This window comes from Pithys albifrons, chromosome 9 (assembly GCF_047495875.1).
Source record: "Pithys albifrons albifrons isolate INPA30051 chromosome 9, PitAlb_v1, whole genome shotgun sequence".
Lineage (NCBI taxonomy): Eukaryota > Metazoa > Chordata > Aves > Passeriformes > Thamnophilidae > Pithys > Pithys albifrons.
This window is the reverse complement of record NC_092466.1, coordinates 35438169-35462047: the sequence shown is the minus strand read 5'-3', so window position 1 is coordinate 35462047 and position 23879 is coordinate 35438169. Positions and strand designations below refer to the sequence as shown.

The window sequence follows — 23879 nt, the reverse complement described above, 5'->3', positions numbered from 1 at the left end:
ACCCCAAAGCTTCCCCTCTCCAGGCTGAACAATCCCAGCTCTCCCAGCCTTTCCCCAGGGCAGAGCTGCTCCACCCTCTGAGCTGTACTAAAGCTGCTGGAAAACCAGTGTCCTGCTTGTTGCAGGATGGATGAGTGCCCTGTTCTTGGTGGTCTGTTTGCCCTCAGTGATGCTCTGAGGTGCTGGGCAGGAGCTCTGCCAGTGATGCTTCCAAGTGGTCCTGCTGGTTTCTGATGCTGGTTTTCCCTCTCTTTAGGGAGTGACAATTCCCAGTCAGCGACGCTACGTGTACTACTATAGCTACCTGTTAAAGAATCACCTGGACTACAGACCAGTGGCACTGCTGTTTCACAAGATGATGTTTGAAACAATTCCCATGTTCAGCAGCGGAACTTGCAGTAAGTACCCAGCACTTGTTACCCTCTAGTGAGAAACATCAGCCTTGAACGTGGTTGTGGCACCAAGATGTCCGTGGAGAAGGTCGTGCTTACACCCCTCACGTCCCAAAATCTGCTGGGTTGGTGTGCTCTGCCCACTGGGATCCTCCCAGGAATGTGAAGGACTCGGGTTTGTTTTGCTACAGCTTTAAACTGGGAAGTGTTTAAGGGTTGGAAGATCAGTGATGCCATAAATAGAATCATGAAGTTGGAAAAGACCTCCCAGCCCATCAAGTCCCAACTGTGACTGATCCACACCTTGTCACCCAGCCCAGTTGTTCTTGGACACTTCCAGGGGTGGTGACCCCCCCATCCAATATATCCATTTGGATATTTGCTCCTTTTATTAAAGCCTCCCTTTTTGTTTTTTAATGTATCAGCTCTTGGGAAACATGAATTGCTGAAAAACATTTGCTTAATGGCGTGTTGGCTTCAAATGCAGCAACATCCTTCTTGCCATGATGTTTAAATGAATCAGTTCAACTGGGCAAATACCTAATTAACTCTGGGATAAACTTTACTTTATGTGGAGGCTTATAAAGCACTGATACACCTGTGAGTGATTAATTTGATCTGCTGAGACACTGTGTTAGGAAGGAGCAGCAGATTTCTTGAAGCTTTGAAATCTAAATACAGATTCTCTGCTGTCCTGTGGGCTGCGTGACAGGGCAGGAACTGCCTAGTGGTGTGTTCATGTTTTGCTGGTGGAAAAAATCTTTCCAATGGTTTTGCTATGGGGATTACAGCAATGTGTAATTAATTCCAGTGCCTCCTGTGGCTTTGATTAAAATGGCCCTGTTAACATTGTTGTGAGGCACTACCTGAACACGTCACACACATAAGGAACAATCAAGCAACTTGTCAGGCTGGGCTGAGGAGGAGGAAGGGAGGAGCCTCTGCCAAGAAACCTCTGCCTCCAGGGGAGAGGTGTGGAGGTTACAGATTTCTGCAATTACCACTTATTTAATGTTTTGGATAAACTTTGCTGTTCTTGCCAAATGAAGCTACAAGTCTGAATCACTCGTGTGAGCATTGACTTGGGTGTCCATGGCAGGCTCTTGGTGTGCTGTTCTCATGGCGTAAACAACAGATTTGCTGAGCACCTGAGAGGGTAGATTAACTGTCAACTGGAGCATCTTTGTGTACTGCAATATTTAAAGTTTCTCTGGAGTTTTCAGTGATTTTTCAGAATGTGAAACCCATGGGCTGTGTTGTTTCTTTAGTCATGTTGTTGACCGTGATGGGAGAAATTTTACATTTAACACAATAACTTCCAATCTGACTTCCTGGTTACCACTCTGCTGTTTTAAAGTCACTGACCAAGAAGGTTTGTGCCTCTCAGGCAAAAGGAAGGGATGACAGAGTTTCACAGCTCTGAGGATTTGAGGGAGATAAGGTGAGAAAACTGATACTGTTAAGCCTGGAGAGTGTTACGTGGAGACCTCACTGCACCTTCCAGTGTCTGAAGGGGCCACAGGGAAGCCAGAGAAGGACTCTATCAGGAACTGTGGTGGTAGGACAAGGGGGAATGGCTTGACACTGCCAGAGGGGAAATTTGGGTTGGATATTGAGAAGAAATCCTTCCCTGTGAGGGTGGGCAGGCCCTGGCACAGGTTGGGCAGAGAAGCTGTGGAGTGTCCAAGGCCAGGTTGGACAGGGCTTGGAGCACCCTAGCCTGGTGGGAGGTGTCATGGGCAGGGGGTGGAACTGGTTGATTTTAAGGTCCCTTCCAACCCCAAGCAGTCTGGGATTGTAAGGGTGTGTAAGTGACAGTTTCATGGCTGGGCCATTCAGCAGGATAATGTGGGTGTGCTCCGTAGGGATTTCCACAGTTCTGCAGAGCTGTCTGGCAATTGCTAAAGAAACTCTGCTTGGACTGCACCAAAGCCACTCATAATTCCACTGTTCCCCTTGCAGATTTAATTTGGAAAGTTATGCTGTGACACTTCATTTGTGATGGTGATACACAGAACTGACTTACTTTGTTGGTGCTGGTTGGTTTTGTGTATTAATGTTGAATTTTGTCCTTGTTTTTGTTTGTGTAACAACTGTGTTGGTGCAAGAATAGAAATCAGTTTGTGCTGAGATGACCACCCACTCTACAATTGGAAGAGGAGATGAGAGAGAATAAAACCCCTCAGTTAGATCCTTATGATACAGGGAGGGGAGGCAGCACACAAGGAACAGTCAAGTAGTTGTCACTTCATATGATTGTGTCTTAGTACATTAAAAAGAAACAACTTTCTAGGAGCTCTGGTTGCCTGAAAGTATTGCCATGAAGGACAGAAATCTGTTGCTTCCAGTAGCATCTAGAAAAGTTTGATGCCCTGTGCTGCTTAACCCTTAACAGGTATTTATTTAACTTTGAGAATGTTGTAGCTCACGACTGTGAGTCCATGACCTGCACTGTGCTTTTTGACACTTTAAAGGCATTTCTTACCAAGTGACACTCTTGTTTTGCCACACAGATCCTCAGTTTGTGGTGTACCAGCTCAAGGTAAAGATATTCACCTCCCCTTCAGGACCCTCAAGACGTGAAGACAAGTACATGTACTTTGAATTCCCTCAGCCTTTGCCGGTGTGTGGTGATATCAAAGTGGAATTTTTCCACAAACAGAACAAGATGTTGAAAAAGGTTGGTTTTCTTGCTTTTTCTGGAGAATGTTGCTGAGCCTGATGCAGAGCTGGGACGTTGGTTATTCTGCAGTATTTCATTCTTTCATGTCTGGTTTTCCCAAGGAGCCAATCCACCACAAAAAAATGAAAGCTGGGTGTTTGGAGAGTTGCTGAGATTTAAGCACAAAGGTTGGATAAAAATGATCCTGGAGATGTCTTGCAGTCGCTTGGGTAGTAGTGAGTAATCTAATTGAGGAAGAAACATTCCCATCCTAAAAATAGACTTGCATACTGAGCAAGTTAACTCCAGCTGTTTTCTTCACTAAATTTTCCTAAGGTTTGAGCAGGCACAGAAGATCCTGTCTGTGCTCTTGGCTGATTTCTGCCCATCTGTCAAATGCAGTTGAGTTTCTGGGATAATTAAGTTCCTACGCACTTTGTAAAAGTATCTCTGCAGTCTCTTCAACCACCTCTCTGTTCCCAGCTGCAGTGCCTTGACTTTAGAGGTTTAGGGAGTTCACTCAGCACTGAGGATTTCGTCAGTTGGGGAAAAAAATTAATGTAGAACTTCTTTTGAAAGCAAAGTCAGCGAGTTCTTAAAGCTGAATGGCTCATCTCTGGGGTTCATTAGTTCTGGTGCTTGTGGAACTAACTGGTTTGCATCTACCAGAGTGAAAGGTGAGAGTGGGACCATGTGGATTAAAGTCTTTCTGTATCTGCTGCTTAAAATTCTTCAGCAATAGTTAACTCACAGTTTAATGGAGGTTCTGAAAGTTAAGAGCATTGAGTGAGTGAATTCTGTGTACAGGTAGAGCCCAAATACAGAAGTCCTGGAGTGGATTGGGGACAGAACATAAGTGATGAGAGGTCTGTTGTAGCTGTGCATGCAGGTTGTGCCTCCTGGCTGGGTGTAAATACACATGGGCCTGTTCAGGTACCAGGTGTTGCTACAAGTTTCATCTCTGATGTCTATAAAAGTCTTTAAACTGTTTCTTAGTGGGACTGTTTTCTGTTCACTGGGATGTTTCAGTTGGTCAGTGCAGCTCTATGAAATACAGGGGCTGTAAAACTAAGCATTTTAAAAGCAGAAATTCTACTTAAAGTCAACATTAGGAGTACTGACATTTCAAACAGCAACACAGAGCAGCCAGTTTTGAGGACAGGCTTTTGAAGAAGCACCCAGGTAAGTATTGTGGGCTAGACCTGAGGGATGCAGGGAGGAGATGGTGCAAAACCCAAACATCTGAGACAAGGCTCTGTTTTATCTGCTCTCTATCCTGTCTGGACTGTGAATTGGTTGTTTCTTTGCCATCTCCAGTAACACATGGCTTGCAAACAGACCTTACAGGAGGCCTTGTGCTGCCCTGGCCACCCCAGCAGTGCCAGTGTGCAGGTCTGCTGCTGCATCTTGGCTCTGTAGCCCCAGGAACAGACTCCTGCATTTGTTTTACCCCTGCAGAGAGCACTGAGATCCAGTGGCAGCAGAAACTGGAGCTCCTGGTGGGCACACACCATTTCTGCAGTGGGAGTTCAGTCTTGAAGAGTGTGTAAAGCTGCAGAACCCCAGCAGGAGTGTACTGGGCTGTGCTTTCATTTCAGAGTGTCAGGCTGTGGTTTCATTTCTTAAGAGTCTCTTTGTAGTTTCTCAGTAGCTGGTTGGTGTATTTTTTTTTCTTTTTGTCTATTCTTACCAAGCAGCAAAACTGTTTGGGGTCTGTGGATTACAGAGAGTGCAGAGGTGCCCCTTTTCTCAGTGTTTTCAGCCTGTCAGGGCCAAGAAGTGGTGAAAGCTGCTCTTTTTACAAACCCTTCACCAGACAGTAAAGAAACCACCTTGACAATCAAACACCTGTTGGATTGAATGTCTGATTGCCTCAATTTTCAGTACCAATGGAGGCCAGAAGGAAGTAGGTGAGAGATGTTGCCCAGTTCTGGTAGGATCCCCTCTCAGCTCTGCTGTAAACACAGGCAGGAGCAGATGCTTCCACATGGTCCTTTGACAGCTTGTTACATAAAAGCAGTAAGGTGGGAACAGGTCAAAGGTGAATCTTGGTGACAGAACACCTTCCTTGGCTCAAAGTTGAACCCATTTCTCTGTCCAAGTGTTTCACATCTCTGCCTGTTCCTTTTCTAGTTCAACTGACTGTGCAGCTTTTACTCAAAACCCCAGAAGGGAATCCTTCCACTGGGGACACTTGTATTTTAAAGGTTCATGAGGAACAGCAGAATTAGGAATGACAGGATCTTACCTTTCAGAGATCCTGGTTTATTCACCATTTTCATGAAAGGTGGAATGACAAGCCTGTTCCTGTCACTGTTCTTGTTCTTCCAAGGTTTTCCTTTAGCAGATTTATAGGTAGCTAAACAAGTCTTAAAGACATCACAAATTTGCCAGTCTGCATTTTAACTTTAATATAATAAAAAACCTAATAAGATCAATTAAAAGTGTAATCCCTGTTCAAGCTGGGGAATGGCTGTGTGTCCCCTCTGGAGAGGAAGGAAAGTTCTGTGTCCTCCTGCTGGGTTTGGGCTGGTGTTTGATAATTGCCCCAGATTCCCTCACCTGTGCTTGCTTCCAAATTTCTTAGTTCTCTGAAGAGCAGTACCATCACCTGCAGAGCTCTCTGGTAGGGAGGGCTCTCCTCAAGTTTGGTCAAGCTCTTTTTGGATAAATTATTATGCCTAAACCAAATCAAACTGCAGCAACCAAGGGACCCAGTGTTGGAGAGTCAGTGTACAATTTAAATCAGCCACATGTCTTGTCTGGTGGGGTTTTTTAATGGCAAATTTTTTAAGCAAATTTGGTGGCTCTTGAGAGCTGACCTCAGCCAAAGGATTGTTGGTGAGGCAGTGACTGCTTTGGAAAAGTTGCCCTGTTTCAGCTCCTCCACCTGGCATCAGTTAGGAAGTCCTCAGCTTTTGGTCTTTTCTTGTCTAATCAAGTTGTTTACTTTATTCTCAGACCATTTCTGCAGTGTGATGTAGCTGCTTCCTTTCAAGAATGAAATGCATGCCCACATGAGGACAAAATGGCTTGGGGCTCAAGTGCAGCTATTTTGTATGACTTTCTGATGGATAGAATTTAGGCATTTGGGGAATTTTTTTTTGGAGCATGTCTTTCTGTTGTTCTGCCTTGTAGCTGGACTGCTCTTCCATCTCAGACTGCTGCCATGGTCTCTCTAGGTTTGCCTCAATGTGTCTGTGCAAAGCCCTTTTTTTCAGTGATTGGTGCTGACATGAGAATCTTTAAGAATTTCAGAGTATCCTTAAATCACTCTGTTCACTGAGTCTGTTTAAAAATAACACAGAGAAGATCTCCTAATCTTCCTGCCTCCAGAGCCTGGGGGTGAAGGAGACCTTTCTCAGGAGTCCTGGCAGTGGAGATGAGAAGGAATTGTTGGTGTGGGTTTAATTTGGAGGAGTCAGTGGTGGTGCAGACCCAGCCTCAGCGTAGGCAGGGCTGACAGCATTGTTGGAGCAGTGGCATGTCATCTCTCCAGTCTGGAGATGGGAAGTTCTGCGACATAGTTCCAGGAAGACTTTGGGCAATTGTTTGGCAAACTCTGAAGAATGAACTCTGAAAATGTCAGAAGGCTTGAACTGTTGATCTGGACATGGTACAAGAAGTTCCCTCAGTCCTGACTGTGGAAAGACTGAGGCTGGCATGGAACAGGTTGAAACATGATCTCCATGCCTTGGACAGCATCTCCAAGCCCCTTGGTTTGCTGCAGAGTGATTGTAAGAGCCTCTGGATCTCTCAAGAGGACTCAGGAACCCCTAACTGATGGCTTAAATGATCTTGGATTGGGATCTGGCTGCAGTTAGAGACAGATACCAGCTCTGGAACGAAGGATGTTCTTCTGTCAGGCTCAGAACTGAGAGACTGCACGAGGCAGAAGTACTGTTTGTTAGAACAGGGGGATTAAATCAGCTTCTGTCTCAAATGTCTGACACTGCCCTGTGGATTTTATGGTACAGATTTGGTTATGGAAGAAGTACATCTGTGGATTTTTTTTGTTTTCTCTTTTTTTAAGACAGATGTTTGTGATGTAACTGGAAGTGAAGCAAAACACATGGAAAAAGAGTCTCTAATAACTCATTTTCAGAAGCCTGTTCATTGAGTTGTGTTATGTGAGCAGTTGGTCTGGTATTTTGATTTGCTGTATAAAGCTCAAGTTCAGTTCATGCCTTAAAATTCCTGTCTTTGGCCCATATTATATCATCTTTCTTTGTTGTCTTGCATGAAATATCAGAAGCCTGAAGATTTTGCTGAGTCCTCTTTGAATAGTGAGGTTTGTTCTTCACTGCAAACAGTGACACAGTTGTCACCCACAGGAGCTAATGCCTAAAAACCTGACCAAGAAGCCTTCCTTCAGTCTGAGTGGCCATACCATGCCCCAGGACCCATGAACTCAGTTTATTTAGCTAATTAAGTTACTTTAATGGGAAAGAAAGGAAAATAATTTGATGCTTTCAAAGCTGGGGGGAGATAAAAGGAGAAATGACCAGCTCAGCTGAGTTGTGTTGTTTAGTTTGAGTCCCTGAAGACCTCTGGAAATGTATCCCAAGGAAAAGAGATTAAAAGCTGTCTAGCAAGAGGTTTGTCATCTGTCTTGTCTCCTCCAGCCTCCATCAGTGCAGCAGAGTCCCTGCAGCTGCTTTTTCGGGCAGGCCCTCAAATGCCAAGTAAATCCTCCCTGGTTGTGCCCCATGTGATGGAGCTGCAGATGAGGCATGACAGGCCCATGCCTTCTGCTGGCATTGCCTCACATCCAGTGGCCTGGTTTTCCTTGGCACTGTTTTCCTTGAAGCCATTTCCCATCCACACTGGAGATGGCACTGAGGACCTGCACCAGTGGCAAAGTGTTGGGCTCCCAAAACAAGATGTTAATTTGCCAGATGAACTTGATTCCCAAAGGTGCTGGAGAGGTCTGTGGGGAAGTGGATGACTTCTGAATGTCCAAAAGTGTTTCTACCTGAATTATTTAACTTCTGTCTTTGCCACTGGCCTTCCTTACAGGTTGGGAGTCTCTCAGGTGCTTACAGAAATGCACCCAGGCTGGAGGGGGCTTGTGGGCTTTGCCTGAAATACTGGGAATGCATCTGCTGGCCCTTGGTAGAGAGGGCAGGTAGAAGTTGTTTGATCAGACACGTCTGTATTCCCAGTGTTGGTGTGCTTGTTTTTATTAATTTGTGAGGAAGATGAATGTGAGTCAAGGTTCTGGAATGGGCCAGCAGATTTAACAGGGATGCAGAAATCCTGACCATTGTGGGCATTTGCAGTTTGGATCTTACGCATGAAAACTCAAATCAGAGTCAGATAGAAGATTTCATTTGTAAAGAGCAAGTAAATACAGCTCAGTTTGAGATGGGGAAGTGCTTAATGTGCCAGTCAGGACTAACCTGCCAACAACCCTGGAAACATCAGCTCTTGACTGGCCGAAAGGCAGGAGATGGAGAGCTAAGCCAAGGGCTTTCCATGCATCCTATGGAGCTGTTGAGCTGAGAGCTGAAGTTCTGGGCATATCACCCTTAGAGATGACCCAAGAGCAAAACTTGTTCAGTAGCACACATGGAGAGAGATGCTCACCTGCTAGTCCTGGTGAGAAGAGTGTGACTTTAAAATCACTCTCTGCACAGGTATCTCTGTGGCAGTGTTAGAGTGGATAACCAACCTTGAACCTGTTGGTCATTCTGCTTAGGCTTAATATACTTCAACTGTCACTGCCTCAGCTTCTCCTTAAAGACGTCCTGCTGAGCAGAAGGACAGCAGACACTTCCTCTTGGTACTGCTCAGCAAAGGTCTGACTGGCAGAAACCACCTCAGTAAAGCAGTAATGAATCCCCTGCTGGAGGAGACCTGGGTTTGTAGGGTGGTTTTGCTCAATTCCAGCTATTTCTGTAGGAAGATAAAAGCTTTGTGTTATGGGGGAGATTGTTCTGTATTATCAATATTTAACTCACCTAAGCTGGTTTCCACAGGTTGTTTCTTAGGTCTGGCAATAGCTTGGCAAGGTGTGAGGCCAAAACAAATCTGTTTGTGCCTTGTGATTGCAAGTTCAACACTTAGTTTATTGTCACCTGCTTTTATTGTAGGTATGATAGTTGTAAACCCAACTTCGATAAGGAGTGACTTCTGAGAGCTTGATTGGTTAAAATTGAGCTTGATTAATGCAGAGTTTTGTGTGTTGTCCAGGAGACTTGGTGACAATGTCTTTGCATGCAGATGTGACCAACGATGTGCTCTTGTCCAAACAAGTGTGGTCTGTTATTACCTGTTTGTTTCTGACCAGATGATGGTATCAGTCTAACGAACATGCCACTAGTGAATACTAAAGCAAGCTTGTTTTTTGTGTTCTTCCTCCCCCAGGACAAAATGTTTCACTTTTGGGTAAATACATTCTTCATAGGACTGGATGAAAATTCAGACAAAGTAGAAAATGGAAGTCTAGTTCCAGATCAGGAACTTGATGGTATTTTCAGTACAGAGCGCTCAGATAACGATAAGGAATATTTAATCCTTACATTAACAAAAAACGATCTAGACAAAGCAAATAAAGACAAAGCCAACAGATATTTCTCTCCAAACTTCAAGGTCAGTATCCATTCTGTGTGAACAAAGCTGAAAAGCTGCATGACTTGCTCTGCTGTCTCTTGCCTGGCGGGGGGGACCATGTGAAACTGTTGTGCAGAGACTGAGCCCCTGTGTTGGTGTAGCCACCACTTAGCAAAGCTTTTAGCTTTGGATGTTTCTCTGCTTTTTGGGAAGCTGGTGGATGTTGAGAGAGTGGGACTAAAGCCTTCAGGTCTTTTCAGGTACTTCTCAAAGCCATTAGGGGTGAGTAGTAGGAGAGCAGTGGCCCAGGTGGCATCATCCCTGAGCAGCTGCGGCTCCACGAGCTTGACACACTAATTCCTGGCTTGATTTGCCTGGGAAGCAGAGGGGCCACAGGGATTATGAGGAGCCTGGAACATCTCTCCTGTGAGGAGAAACTGCAGGGGCTGGGCCTGTTCTGTCTGGAGAAGACTGAGAGGGGATCTCATCAATCCACACCAACACCTCCAAGGCAGGTGGAGGATGGTTCCAGACTCTTTTTGGTGGTGCCCAGTGACAGGATGAGGAGCAATGGCTATAAAGTAAAACCTAAGAAGTTCCACCTCATCATGGGGAAGAACTTCGCTCCCTGGAGGTGGCAGAGCCCTGGCACAGCTGCCCAGGGAGGGTGTGGAGTCTCCCTCTCTGGAGATATTCCAGACCCACCTGGTTCCTGTGTCACCTGCTCCATGTGACCCTGCCTGGGCACGGGGGTTGGGCTGGGTGGTCTCCAGAGGTCCCTTCCAACCCCAGCTATGCTGTGAGTCTGGGAATACCTTAACCTGGGAGTTAAACTTTGAGGAATAAGAGCCATTGCCAGCAGTGCTTTAAACACAGGAAAGGCATTTGTAAGAATTGGAACATTTTCTGACTCGCTGATAAAATACCAGCCAGCCCCCAGCAGTGCTGGTGTGAAGGTAGTGGTCAGAGATGCTTGTTGGAATGTTGCTTGGATCAGGCTTTTCACTCACAACTATCCCATTAGAAAGTATTTTATTGATTCCTATGCACTCTTACTACAATTCCAGAGTTCTGGAAGGCAGGAGGGAGGGTTGGACAGCTTGGCCTGCTGTGCTGGTGTGTCCTTTGGGAGCACCAGTGGCTGCTGTAGCCAGGCATAACTCCTGCCCTGGGCTGGAAAATCCTGCAGCTTTGCCAGGGCTTTATTTTGCCACTTGTGGGAGGGAGAGGCTGGAAAACCTCTCTGTGGAGAGAGCAACACTCCTGTGGTTCAGTGTAGCTGTTAAAAATTGCTTTGTTACCTGTGCTCAGTTCAAGTGCAGGTTCCCTTTCTAAATGTTGTCTTTTCCTTTCCCAGGTGAAGCTATTTTTCACAAAAACAGTAGAAGAGCCATCAAACCCAGAGGCTAGCAGTTCAACTTCTGTAACACCAGATGTTAGTGACAATGAACCTGATCATTATAGATACTCTGACACCACTGACTCTGATCCAGAGAATGAACCTTTTGATGAAGATCAGCATACGCAGATTACAAAAGTCTGAATATTTTTTTTATCGGAGATAAGAAAACAACATACAAAAAAAACCAACCATGAAGAGAGACAAACTTGAATAAACTGAAAAAAAAAAGGACCTTTCTAAATGGCAAAAGGACATAGTGTCAGATTACCAATTATAGGAACAATTCTTTCCTGACCAATCTTGTTTTGCCCTATAAATCTACAGGGTTTGACACTTGTCCAGTCGGGGGGAAAAAAGAAAGGTTACGTAGCTCTTATATGTATATACCTTTTTGTGTCAAAAGGACATTAAAACTTCAATTAGGAACTATAAACATGGCACTTTCCCATTTTATTCCAGTTTTATAAAAGTGGAGACAGACCTAATGTGTATGCGTAGGAATTTTTCCTTTTGTTGTTCTGTCACCAAACGAAGTTTCAAAACCGAAAAGAAAAAACAAAAAACAAAAAAAAAACCAACAAAAAAAAAATTTACAGGTTCACATCCTGCCCCTTTTTTTGCACTTGTGTGGCAACAGAAAAAGTCTGCAGTTGGCTAAGAGATGTTTCTAGAAGGTTTTCCTACATTCTAATGCATGTCTTTTGGCTGGGGGATGGCAAGGAGTGCTCGGGAAGGAGCGTGGCCTCTGTACCATATCCGGCTGTTCCATGCACCTTTCCTTAGCATGCTGCCCCAATCCATCCGGGACGATGACGAGGAGTCGCCGCTGTCACTGCTTGTTGTTTGTGCATTTTCATTTTTATTTTCAGTGTAATGGTGCTAGAAAAGGCAGCTAGAGGGAGTGATTCTGTGTTAGGGGTGCAGGAGTGAACCTTCACGGCGTCCGCGAGCCCCGCGAAATGAAGGGAGACAAATTCTTGGGGTCACACAAACTAAAAAGAATAAAAAAAGGAAACACAGCAACAATGACTTAACCATACAAATGTGGAGGCTATCAACGAAAACAGGAGCTTGAAACAAATGGTTACAAAATTTGACAATGATTCATTGGGTGTTTGTTTTGGTTTTTTTTTGTTTTTCCTGAACTGTAATGGCTGCTCCATCTCCTGTGTAATCAAGGCCAGTGCTAAAAGTCAGATGCTCTTAGTGCAGACATCAGTCAACATCTTACATTTATATTAGTAGTTTTCAATCATATTCCTGCTGTGAATACTTCATGTGCTGCCTTGCAAGCTTCTTTTTTTTTTCTGTCCTCATGAATATAAAAATATTTTGTAATGGTGCACAGGAAATGTCATTGGATATTCTCCAGGTTAGTGTTTGTTTTGAAGGTTTCTGATGCATTTATTCAATCAAACCTCTGTCAGCTGTTCCACCCCTTTGACCTTACACATTCTAACACAATGAGTTTTGCAGTTTTGCACACTTCTTTTTTTTTTTTTTAAAAAGTCAGTAACTGTTAGGGAGTTTTACTTGAATACTCAGTACCTGCAATGTTTGAAGAACAGACCTTCCACACAAGAAAGAGCAAACCAGTGTTGCAGTAAATTCTCAATGCTGTAAATGAGGATTAAAAAGCAGAACTCGTCCCAACTAAATTGTTCTCTGTCAGAGAAAAACCCCCACAAAGCACCCAACGAATTAGTTTTCTAAACTAACTGACAGGGTTGTGGTATTTGTTTGTAGGGGTCGAGCCAAGAGTAGGGCTTGAGGTTCCCCCTACGTGTAGAATTGTCATGCCCAGACTGCAGGTGACTTGAGAGTACAGCTGCCCAGGTTGTCCCCTCTAAAGCACATCATGAAGAGCTGTCCCCAAATGGATGCTTTTTTTAGGGTGTAATGCACACACCACCCCCCCCCAGTTAATCTGCTGGTGCTGACAGTGAAGTCCATGGGCTGTGCTCTCACCTGGAATTATGTATGGAATCTGTAAAGGCCCTGTACAACAGCATTAATGGTTGGAATTTGAACAGGACAAGGCAGGACTTCCAGTAATTCCTATTGGTAAACAAAGGTATAAAGGGCTTTTATTATTCTTTTTTCTTGTCTGGTATCTGTTGGTCAATTTTGCTCATCAGATTCATGTTTCTAACTTCTAACAAAGCTGGTAAATACTTTCTGACTTAGAGGTTTCATTAGACTTTAATAGCTTAATGGATCAAGATGGCTGTTTGCAGCACTCGTTATTCCCAGTGCTATGACGAGCAGGAGGTGGTTCCCTTGGGACGGGAATTCGAACTCTTACCCTTTCCAATCACGTTTCACCTTGCCTGGTTTATAACAGTTTGAAAGTTGTGTTGGCTTAATAAACAAAAACTGTCGATGCTTTAAAAAGTATTTGGATATTGACACTGCTGGGTGTCCCACTGTGGATGGTAAAGGTGGGATCAGTGTGGTTCCAGCCTGGAACGCTGAGAGATCGGAAATCGTGGCGTGATGGGCTTTTGCACTGTTATTTTTCCTTTGGAATGTGAAGGTTGGAATGAGGGTTTGGATTTTTTTTTTTAATGTTTCGATGTCTTTGAGAAGCCTTGCTTACATTTTATGGTGTAGTCATTGGAAATGGAAAAATGGCATTATATATATATATATTATATATATAAATATATATTATACATACTCTCCTATACTTTATTTCAGTTACCACCCCCATAGAGGTTGACAAGAATTACTATGACTGAAAGGTTTTTGAGTCCTTATTAAAACTTTATTTATGACAGTATTCATAATTAGCTTGAACTGCATTCTGTAGGTAATCTCTCCTTGAGTTTCTGGACTTGTATGCTTCAATCTTTTTGGATGTGCGACAGCTTACATGTCTGAAACTACCTGAAGGCATCACTTTGGTAAGAGCTTACTGTAAGGCCCTGAAGCATCCCCCTCAGAAATTGGCAGCCCCACTCAAAGTCTTTGCCACAGCTCCCCAAGGGCAGTTGTACAAACCAGCATCTCTCCCCGTGGCACACGCCGTGACCCGAGGTGGAGCATCATTCCAAAAAAAAAAACAAAACCCTTCAAAATGATCCCAAAAAATGGGATGCTGGTGTGCAAGTTCCATGTTTAGTCCTAGCAAACGTGTGCAATATGTTAACGATGCCTGTGGTTGCCACGAAGTGCCTCGTTTACCTTGGAAATCCTGTTGGGAAGGGTCGTGCATGCAGATGGATGGGGTGGGACTGTGCACTCGGAGGGGCTCCACCCGCAGCGTTTGGCAGAGCTGCCTTTCTCTGCCCGTTCAGATTTCCACTCTCTTTTCATATAGCATATATATATATATATATAGATACTAAAAGAAAAAAAATCAGTCTGTTAAGCAGCCTTACTCTGATTCAGCCTCTTCAAATACTATTGTGCTGTGCAACAGTGGCTCTGTGTGTAACTGAGAATACACAAAACCCAAGTATGACATGTACAGGATAATGCCTCATACAAATCAGATGTCCGTTTGTTATTGTGTTTAACAACCCTTTATCTCTTAGTGTTAAAACTCCACTTAAAACTGATTAAAGTCTCATTCTTGTCACTGTGTGGGTGTTTCATTGGAAGTGCTTGGAGTGTGGGAAACAGTCAGCTGGAATGTTTCTGCCTGTAAGCCATGAAGTTCTGAGGGTGATGGTTGGAGCCGAGGGTGCTCCGTGTGCCTCGAGGGATTTTCAGGGAACTGCAGCTTGAAACCTGTCTGTGTTCAGCAGCTTTAACTGAGTGCAGATTGTGTGCAGGGATATCAAGCCCCTCCTTCCAGTGCCTAAAGGGAGCTGACAAAAAGCATGGAGAGAGATTATTTCCAAGGGCTCAGAGTGACAGGACACAGGGAATGGCTCCACACTGCCAGCGAGGGCAGGTTAGATGGGATAATGGGAAGGAAATCTTGGCTGTGAGGGTGGGCAGGCCCTGGCACAGGTTGGGCAGAGAAGCTGTGGCTGCCCCATCCCTGGGAGTGTCCAAGGCAAGGAGCCCCATTTTTCCCTCTCACAGAGCCATTTAGGTTGGAAAAGCCCTCGGAGGGCATTGAATCCATGCTCAGCACGTGCATTCAGTATGTGATTCGGGGTTTCTTCTGGTTGCTGTTTTCAAACTAGGCTTTGAAGTGGCCCATAAAGCACAGGTGCTGTTCCCCTGTTGTGTAGGGTGTCCCCTGAGCCTCTAGGAATGTGAGACTGATGGTGAGGAACCAGAGAGCTCTTTTGCTCTCATGGGTGGCTTTGGGTAGCTCTTGTCATTCCTCCTTCCTTCCCTTAAAGCCAGCCCTGTATCACACTTGGCTGAGCATCTCCAAAATACATGCAGATTGAGTAGAATTTTGGTTCTGTGGCCTCTGGTGGCTTGAGGGGTAGTTTTGTTGCTTTGGGGGGTGGAGGGTTTGCCAGCTGGGACTGGCCCTTGCAGGTGAGTGACACAAGTAAGGGCTTTACTGGCATTAAAACAGCAGCTGGTGCTACCCCAGCTGTTCATACACCTTCCTTTTGTTTGGGTGAGCTTGTTTGGCACCCAAAAAGTGAAGGCAGAGTGGGAAGGTGCAAAGGATGGACAGGAAGCTTTAAGGAGAGTAATCTGACCAGGGTTCAGCATGTTGAGTAGCTTCTCGGAATGCCTGGCTCTGGATCTGCAGGGGTTCTGCTCTGGAGACAGGTGAGGAGCACTGTTTGACCTGCACTCAGGTGCCACCCTGCAGCCCTCAGCAGCCTAAGGAGCTTCTCTACAAAAATGCTCATTGTTTCCACTTAGAGCTGCACCTACGAGTGCTGTGGTGACCCAGGTGGTGACCCTGCTCCCCAGGGTGCTGCTGGGTGCCTGGGCAGGGCACTCCCACATGCTCCATCATCCCCTACACCAATTTCCATGTCCTCTGACCACCCCTCCAGTGTGGGGGCTGGCTGAGCTTTCCCTCCCTCTGGCATCCACAGTTCCTTTTATTCAGGTCCCTTTTTAGACAGTCAAGGGAGGTGGTTAATAATTAATTGCCTCTTTTTTTTTTAAAGCTGCATCCAGAGCTTTAAATTCTGCTCTTTTAAGGAGGAATGTTGGTAGCAGACTTTTAAACCACTACTTTTGCAGTTGGTTGGCATTTTGGCTCTGGAATGGGTGGTGGTGTCCACCAGTGCTGATGTTTTGCCATTAGCCTGACCAGGTTCCCAGAGGAATCGCTGTCACGGAGGGGAACTGGTGTCTGTGGGTGCAACAGGAGCTGGGATGCTCAGACAGACAGACCCTCACGAGGGATGGACTGAAAGAAAGCCCAACAAACCGTCCCTACAGGTTGAGACTTGATGCAAAGTCAATTATCAAGCTGGCTCAATGTCTTTTCCAAACCAGAGCATGAATTGCTTTTTATCATTCCTTTGGCTTCTTCTCAACCTGATTCTTTGGTATCCTCATAAACCCCATTTTCCCACATCCATCCTTGGTCATTCTCCTTTTTTTTTTTGTACAATCCTGTGCTGGGCAGGTGAGAAAATCCATTTATTTTGAACTGATGGGCCTACTAGAATAAACCCCCATACTTGCTTTTTTGCCTTTTGCTGTCTGTGCTTTCAGGCTTTTTCTGTCTGGGCTTTTTTAATGGTGTTTCTTTATTTTTCTGTGTGTTTCTTGTGACTTTCCACTTTTCTTCTGGACCTTCAAACCTTTTAGCCACTGCTCTCTCTGTTGCAATATAGGACAGATAATTATGTTCTTCCTGCTTCTTATTTCATGATTTTTGTATGCCAAGCTCTAGTCTGAAGGCACAGCAAGGGAGTAACACTTTGGGGTTGCCTTTTTTTCCAAAATAATAGCTCTGAAAACATCAGGGGTGTGCAAGTTCAGCAGATGTGTTTGCCTTGGTGAGCTGCTGATGTGCTGGACAAGTCCATCCACCCTAATGGGGACGATGAGCACATGGACTTGACTTGTGATGAGCAACCTGAACAAAAAACCCCCATGTTAATTAACTGCTGGGCTATGGTTTCCAGCTGCAAATGTGTCTCTCTGGGCTGTAATGATGCAGAAAAGGGGTTTTAGTGGGGTGCATTTTTACTTTTGGAGGGCTCTTGTGCTTTATAACTTTGTGTGCCAGCTCTAACTCCCAATGGTGAGAGTAGGTGGCACTTTGCCTTCTTGGGGCATCTTTTCCCAGTTTGTGGAGGAGTTGAAGTTGTTAAAAGGTGACATTTTAAAGTTTGAACTTTCAAACACCCTTTGTGTAATTGAGGCTGTTTAAGGCTCTGCCTTTTTTTTTTTTTTTTTGGCCTTTTTTCAAAGGAGTGTTGAGGGTACGTGGGGTTTGGAAGGTGAGGAGGCTGGAGATGCTGGATTGAGGAATTTGAGGAGGGGGGACAGAGAGATCAGGACTGCCCCGTCCTCCAGGACATTTCTGTGGTAGAAGGAAAGTGGCAGAAGCCAAGGGGAAGGAGCCTGTAATGGAAATCTGTGCCCGAATGAACGTTTTAAGTGGGAATTAATGAGTTTCGAGGCTGAGGCGGCAAAGCCTTTAATGTAAAGCAGGATTTGGTAATGGGAGAGAGAAACCTCGTGGGTGGAGGCACGGAACTTGTGAGAAAAGGGGTGATGGCACATGTTTAGACAGATTTGCTGAGGCTTTGCATGGATAAAACAGCCGATGAGAGGTGTCTGAGAGGCATCTGGAGGGCTGAGTTTAGGCGGGAGATGCGTTTGAGAAGGTTGGCTTGGGGATCCTTGGCTCCCAGAGTGTTTGAAACTATGGAAACAGGGTGGCTGAGAGCCCCAGGCTGCAGTTAGGACTGCAACCAGCCTAGGCAAACGTTGGGGGTTGCGTTGGAGGGTGGTGAGGAGCTCGTGTAAAGAGCACCCAGCGGGGAGGGTGGACTGATGGATCCACTCGCCAGCGAAAAGGGAGGGAGTTATTTCCCTTCTCTGAGTATTGGGAAGGGCCTGGCTTTTTCACAGGTGCCCCTGAAATCTGGATGCACAGGGCAGTGTCTGCAGGGGGAGTCGAGGGTCTGAAGGTTCAGTTTTGCTCAGATCTGACTTGCTGGGGTGAGCCAACCTGCAGCTGAGGGATAAACTGCAGCCCTTTGGAAGGGAAAAGGGCTGGGAGCAGCTGGGAACCACTGAGCTGAGAGACAGAGAGGAACAATAAAAGGCAAAACAGGGAGGAGGTGCTTCTGCCAGGTTGGAGTTGGTTTTACTCCAGGTTGTCCACGCTCTTGGCTCTCGGCTTAGCTCTGGTGTTGAAAGGAAGGAGAAGCTTCGTACAAGAGCTCACAACTCATGTGTTTGTGCCTTGCTTTAGAACCTGGGAAGCTCCTGCCTTGCCATGTGGCTCTGGGGTGAATTCCTCACCTCTTTCTGTTGGGTACAGGGGGATGACACCAGGTTGCAGCAAGGATTTCTTGACATGCTTTCAGCTTTCTCTCACCATTTGACTTCTGATGGCACCCAAGGGTGAAGCACAAACATCCTTTTCTGGCTGCAGCACTCCAGGGAATGCTCTGGCTTCCCCTGAAGGTTGAAGAAAAGAGGAAAGATGCTGCAAGGAACACACTTTGCCTCCTTCACCTCCACAGTTCCATCTGACAGATTTACATTCCAGGAGAGTCAGAACTGGAGATCAGATCTGCCAAACTTTTATGTTCACACAGGATAAAACTCCACCCATTTGATAAAAAACTGAGCTTTGTCCAAGTATCTCTTGACCAATATCTAGAAGGCCAGATATTTGGTGAGCAGGTGAAGGTCCCAGCCTGTGGTCAGGAGCTTAGCTGGAGTTGCATGATCAGGTTGTGTGCTTTGCAGAGGTTTTCCCCCTCCATCCTCAACCTTCTTCTTTCCCTGTACTCACAGCACAGAAATAGTGGGAAATTTTGATTACTTTGGTTCAGAGCAGTGCAAGAGGCTCCTCTGGGAAGACAGGACTTGTGTTTTAAGGATTTGACACGTTTCACACCACCAGGAGATGGGTGAGTGGACACAGTCCTGTGCACACACAACCCCTGAGGTGGTTATTCCTTTGGGTTTTCCCAGAGAAGGCACGAAGTGAGAAGGTGGAGGTGCCTGGAGTCACTTGCACTGGCCATTGATCCTCTCAGGCACAGGGTGTGACTCTTGGGGATGGTCCTGGGCAGGGCTAAGGGTTGGATTCAGTGATCCTTGTCCAACTCAGCATGTTCTGGGATTCTGTGAAGAGGGACTGAGTTAAGCAACAAGGCTGGGAGAAGAGATCAGTCTGGGCTTCCTCAAGCACAACACAATTTTCTGAGAGCAGCCTGAGACCCTGTACCAGGAACTGCACCTTCAGCTAGATGCTGTGGCATGAGCTGGCCAGGAAGGGTTGTCCCAAAATCCTGTTAGTGTCAGGATGTCCAAGCTGTGATTTTGCACACTGGTGTTCTCGTTTCAGTGCTTGTCTTCCCTCTGAAGAGCATTTCTCTAGCAAAGTTCGTGACCTCTTTGGGCAGGAACACTGTGCCCAGGTCATCTGGTACATGTCTCTAGCTGAGCTTCTCACAGATCTGCCCACTTCCTGCAGCAGTTGCATGGGAGCTGGTTTGGCCTTGAGTGGTTTCAGACCCAGCACACTCGGTGTCAGGTCAGATATTCCTCCCGTGCTTTCGGTTTGATGCTCTCGCTGTACCTGCAGCTCTGGGTGATTTCTCCATTCATGCTGCCTCTAAGATGACTCAGGGCAGGAGAGGCCCCACTGCTACTGGTCTCTCTGTCTCCCTTCTGACAAACCCCTGGGTGTTTGGCTCGTTTGCACATCTGTTTGTTGGGCTGGAGGGGCTCATTTCTAGCCGTGCATAATCGTGTTCAGCAAAGCTTGTGAAGTGCTGCCCGAGTCCTCTCTCTCCTCTTTCCACATGGAGCACTTTCTTAATGAAGAATTAAGAGACCTTGGGGACCAGATGCAGCTCATTGATGGGGAGAGTTGCACAACATAGCATTTGATTAATGCCTTCTGACTTTTCCAAATGTTGAAGTCCTTTAGACAAAGCAAACTTGGCTTAACTGCAGGGAGAACAGGCAGGCAAGAGGAGAAGGAGAGGCAAGGTGAGATGTGTGGAGGAGGACATGGAAGGGAGAGAAAGGAGGCAACAATATCTGAAGGAAAACCTGAAAGAGGAAAGCTGAATTGGCCATTGCTGCTGACTTGCTTTGGGTGGTTGGTTTTGTGGGTTTTTTTAGCTCAGTTCTTTCTGTAAAGCTTTAATGTAAGAACAGCTTTGAATGTGCATCTGCGTAACCAGCCAACCGTTCGGGTTCTGGGCTCCTGGCTGTGGGTGTCCTGCCTCTGGGGCTGGAGGTGGCTCTTCAGGGATGAGTAAGAACAGGGCTTGCACATGCAACACCAACCTGTCACCAAAACCAGTTGGTGGCCAGGGACTTCCTGAGCCTGAAGTGGTTTGTTTATTGAGCAATGTTCCACACATTCATTTTCAAAGCACTGCTCCTGTTTCCCCTCAGACTGATGTTATGAACTCTTTGCATCCCCTGAATCTTCAGACAAGGGGTCTCACAGGTCCTGTGAGCTTTTGAGTGAAGTGAGGAAACATCTCCTTAACTTCAGTCCATCCCTCCTGGAGGAGCCAGCAGGAGGCTGGTCCTTCCTCCTCCAGTCTGTGCCACTTGCCTGCTTGTAGACCTCTGGCAAACACACCTCCAGGCTGAAGACTTCCAGTCTGAACTTCACACAACACTCCCAGAAGAAAGACTTCTCCAGAGCTTTCTGCTGTGGCAAAGAGCATCTCCTGGGGAGTGGTTTGCACGGTGACTCTGCTTTTCACCGCTCCCATTGCACAGCTGTGCCCACTGGAGTTTGCATTCCCCAAGAGGCCACAGCTTTGCGTCACCCCCTTTGTCACCTGCGGGTAGTGGTGGTCTGGTGGTGGCACAGGTGACAGTGGCTTCCCCTGGGGGTTCTGACATGGCAGAAGCCCTGCTTGTGCAGTTGGTTGCTGGGTGTGCCCTGGCAGGGAGGAGGCATTTTTTCCTAAAATGCTTTTTCCCTCTGGTCTACACATGGAATTCAAACCCATCAGATCAAAGTCAGCACTTTCTATCTCAAGCATCTCCAGCTCGTTTCCTTTTTTTTGCCATTGAACCCCATTAAGTAGTTTAATTGGGAGAGGGTTGCTCTTGAATAAGCATTTCGAATTAATGAGCTGGTTGAGCAGTGCTTGTGCCTAATAACACTTTTTTATCTCATGCAGGAGTTGATTCTCACCTGTTTTTCCCTGTTGGCTGCATTTGGGAGATGACCCAGGCTTTTTATTGCCTTTGCTTACAGGTGGCCAGTGGGTGCTTCCACCATAGGTGTCTGGGGAAGGATTAACCCCCCGCAGGGGTGTCTCCCCAGTACTCAGATCAATAAATAAATGCTCTGTTCTCAGCTTTCAGGACTCAATCAAAGTCCCAGTGGGGATTTTACAGCCTCTGGTGTCCCTGTAGGTCTGCAGGCAGTGTGTGCTCCAGCTTCAGCCTCGTTCCTTCGGCCTCCCCAGGGCTGCAGCTTCAAGTTTAGTTCCACTTGCTGCCAAAAGTCAACTTTTTATCTCATCTGTGGTGTTTCACCACGAGCTGATGTGGTCCCTGCTCTGATTTCTGCCACGCTCGGCTCTGGTTGCAGCTGTGGTCTCACAAAGGCTGTTTTCCTTTAGCCTTTGGAGCAGAAACAAGTAAAAGCAGAGCCACTTCGTGCCATGTGGGCCAGAGCTGCTGCTCCTGCTCTCCTTAGGTGGACACTGATCTCCTTGGGGTTGGAAGCAGCTGTACCCCTGGGATCCCACACCCCAGGCTCCCTCCGTCACAGCTGTAGCCTCAGGTCTTTTTAAGGAGTCTTTTCTCTTTTTCCCAAGGTAAAATATGCTGATATTTGACAATTTCAGCCTGGAGGTGGCAACCACTTGGCTCTCATCCGAGGGTTTTCATGGCAGGAGCCTCTTCCAAAGCTTGAGGCCAAGTCCAGCATTATGGACCTCAAGCAGCTGATCTGTAAGGGTTGGGAAATCCACAGGAAATGCCTGGCTCTCTCCTCCATGGGCATGGATGTTCAGCACAGGGTTTGTCCTTCTTGGTGAGGCACCAGAGGGCAAATAACAAACCCACTCCCAGCTCCTGCTGCTGCAAAGTGCTGACTTCCCATCACAGGCTCTGTGTGTGCTCCCAAGGGCTGGTGTCCTCTCAACCTCCCCATCCTCTCCTTTGCAGCTCGTCTTTCTGTTCTGATTCAGCTGCGTCCTGCAGGCACATAATTATTATTAATTTATAGAATTAGAGCCTAAATTAGGGCCCTGAACTGGATTTTTTTGCCATCTCAGAGGCAAAGTGTGTTTTCCAGCACATCCCTGACCTTGGGAGTGCAGGGAATGGCAAAGCCTAAATCCCATCAGCTGTGCATGGCACTTGTGCATGTTTGGGCTTTGCACATGGATTTTCTTTTGGCTTTCTGAGTTAAATGTGGAACAACCTCACTCTCATAAGCCCCCCAGGTGGAAAAAGCAGCTCTGCCAGGGTCAAGGGTGGCTCAAACCAGCAGGACATGGTCACCTCTGCACCTGGGTGGTCTCTTCCTTCTGCAGGCTGTTAGAGTTGCTCATGGGGCTGAGGGGCTGAGAGTTTTCCACTTCCATAAAAAATTAGAAGATTAGAAATTTCCAGCTTTTTTTTCTGCATTAGGACAATCAAAGGAAACACGAGGCATGTTCAGGTTTTGGCATCTTCTCGTGGGTGCTACAGATGGAGCATCCTCTGGGGATGCTGGTGCCTTGTGCTCTTGGCCTTGAGCTGGGTGTCACTGAGGTTGAAACATGATGTTTTCTCCTCCAGGTAGCCCTGGAAAGCTCTAGTCAGGTAACTCTCCATCCTGTCCTCCTCTCCCTATGCCACACTATCCGTGACCCCTCTGCTTGCACAGCAAATCTCCTGTTCAAGTGGATGTTTCCCCATGGAAAACTGTTGCCAAGTCAGTGACTTTTTGTTGTTTTGTTTTGGGGTTTTTTTCCAACAGAAAGTTAAAAAAAAACAGCATGGGCTGAAAAGATTTCTCACCTGTTCAAATTAACAGCAGGGATCTTTCCAGGCTGTGCTGTACAATCTGCCCACGGGTCTGTTGAATAGAATAGGACTTATTTTTTCTCCCCCAATAAATGGAACAGGAGTGTTTCCAGCTCCAAAACAGGTAGAGGGCTGCTAATAGAGTTTTTATTCCAAATTCTGTTGAGGTGAGGAGAGACCAGGCAGAGCAACGTCTCCATGGCTGAAGGGCTGGAAGCTGATGCAGGAGGAGATTATTTGGGAATTAAATCCAGCAGAGCTGATGCTGCTTGAAATCACAGGGGCTTATCCTTGCACGTCTGCCTGAGCAGCATGGAGGCCCCACACTAAAGGGGGGGCTGCTTTCCAAGCCTGTGTTCTGGGGACGTGTCAGCGACCTAAGCTGGTCAACAAGGACCTCTCCAGCCTCCCTGCCCGGCCTGGGGCAGAGCGTTGTGGTCCTTCACCCACCAGCTGTCAGAGAAAGCTTTTGCCTTTTCAAAGGCGTGTTAATTGTGCTGTTTGTTTGCCGTGCTTTGTCCAGTAAATCGTGGCGTTGTTGATCAATAAACTCACCAACAAAGTTTCCAAGCCCCCAAGTCCTGCCTCGAGGCGATCAAGGGGGGGGTTAAGTGTAGCCGAGGGTTGGAGAAATTTGGGATTCGCTGGAAAAGAGCCTGAAGGCTCCCCAAACGCTCCAGATGTCTTTGAAAAGGCAGCTCCCTGTTTGCCTTGATGTAATCAAGACCCGCGTTGCTGAAGAAATTCAATTAAACTGAGACCAACTCCCGGTGAAACTCGAATTTCGTGATTTGTG

General features: G+C 46.4%; 1 protein-coding gene across 1 annotated transcript in view; it reads left to right on the top strand.

The window, feature by feature from the left end:
• The window catches only part of PTEN (phosphatase and tensin homolog), a 45095-nt gene extending 33651 nt beyond the window's left edge, over positions 1-11444 (top strand). The window contains exons 6-9 of the mRNA XM_071563104.1: positions 257-398; positions 2906-3072; positions 9424-9648; positions 10967-11444. Of these exons, the coding sequence (XP_071419205.1) occupies positions 257-398; positions 2906-3072; positions 9424-9648; positions 10967-11152 (720 nt within the window). The 3' untranslated portion in view covers positions 11153-11444. The remainder of the gene's footprint in view (positions 1-256; positions 399-2905; positions 3073-9423; positions 9649-10966) is intronic.
• The last annotated feature ends 12435 nt before the right edge of the window (positions 11445-23879 follow it).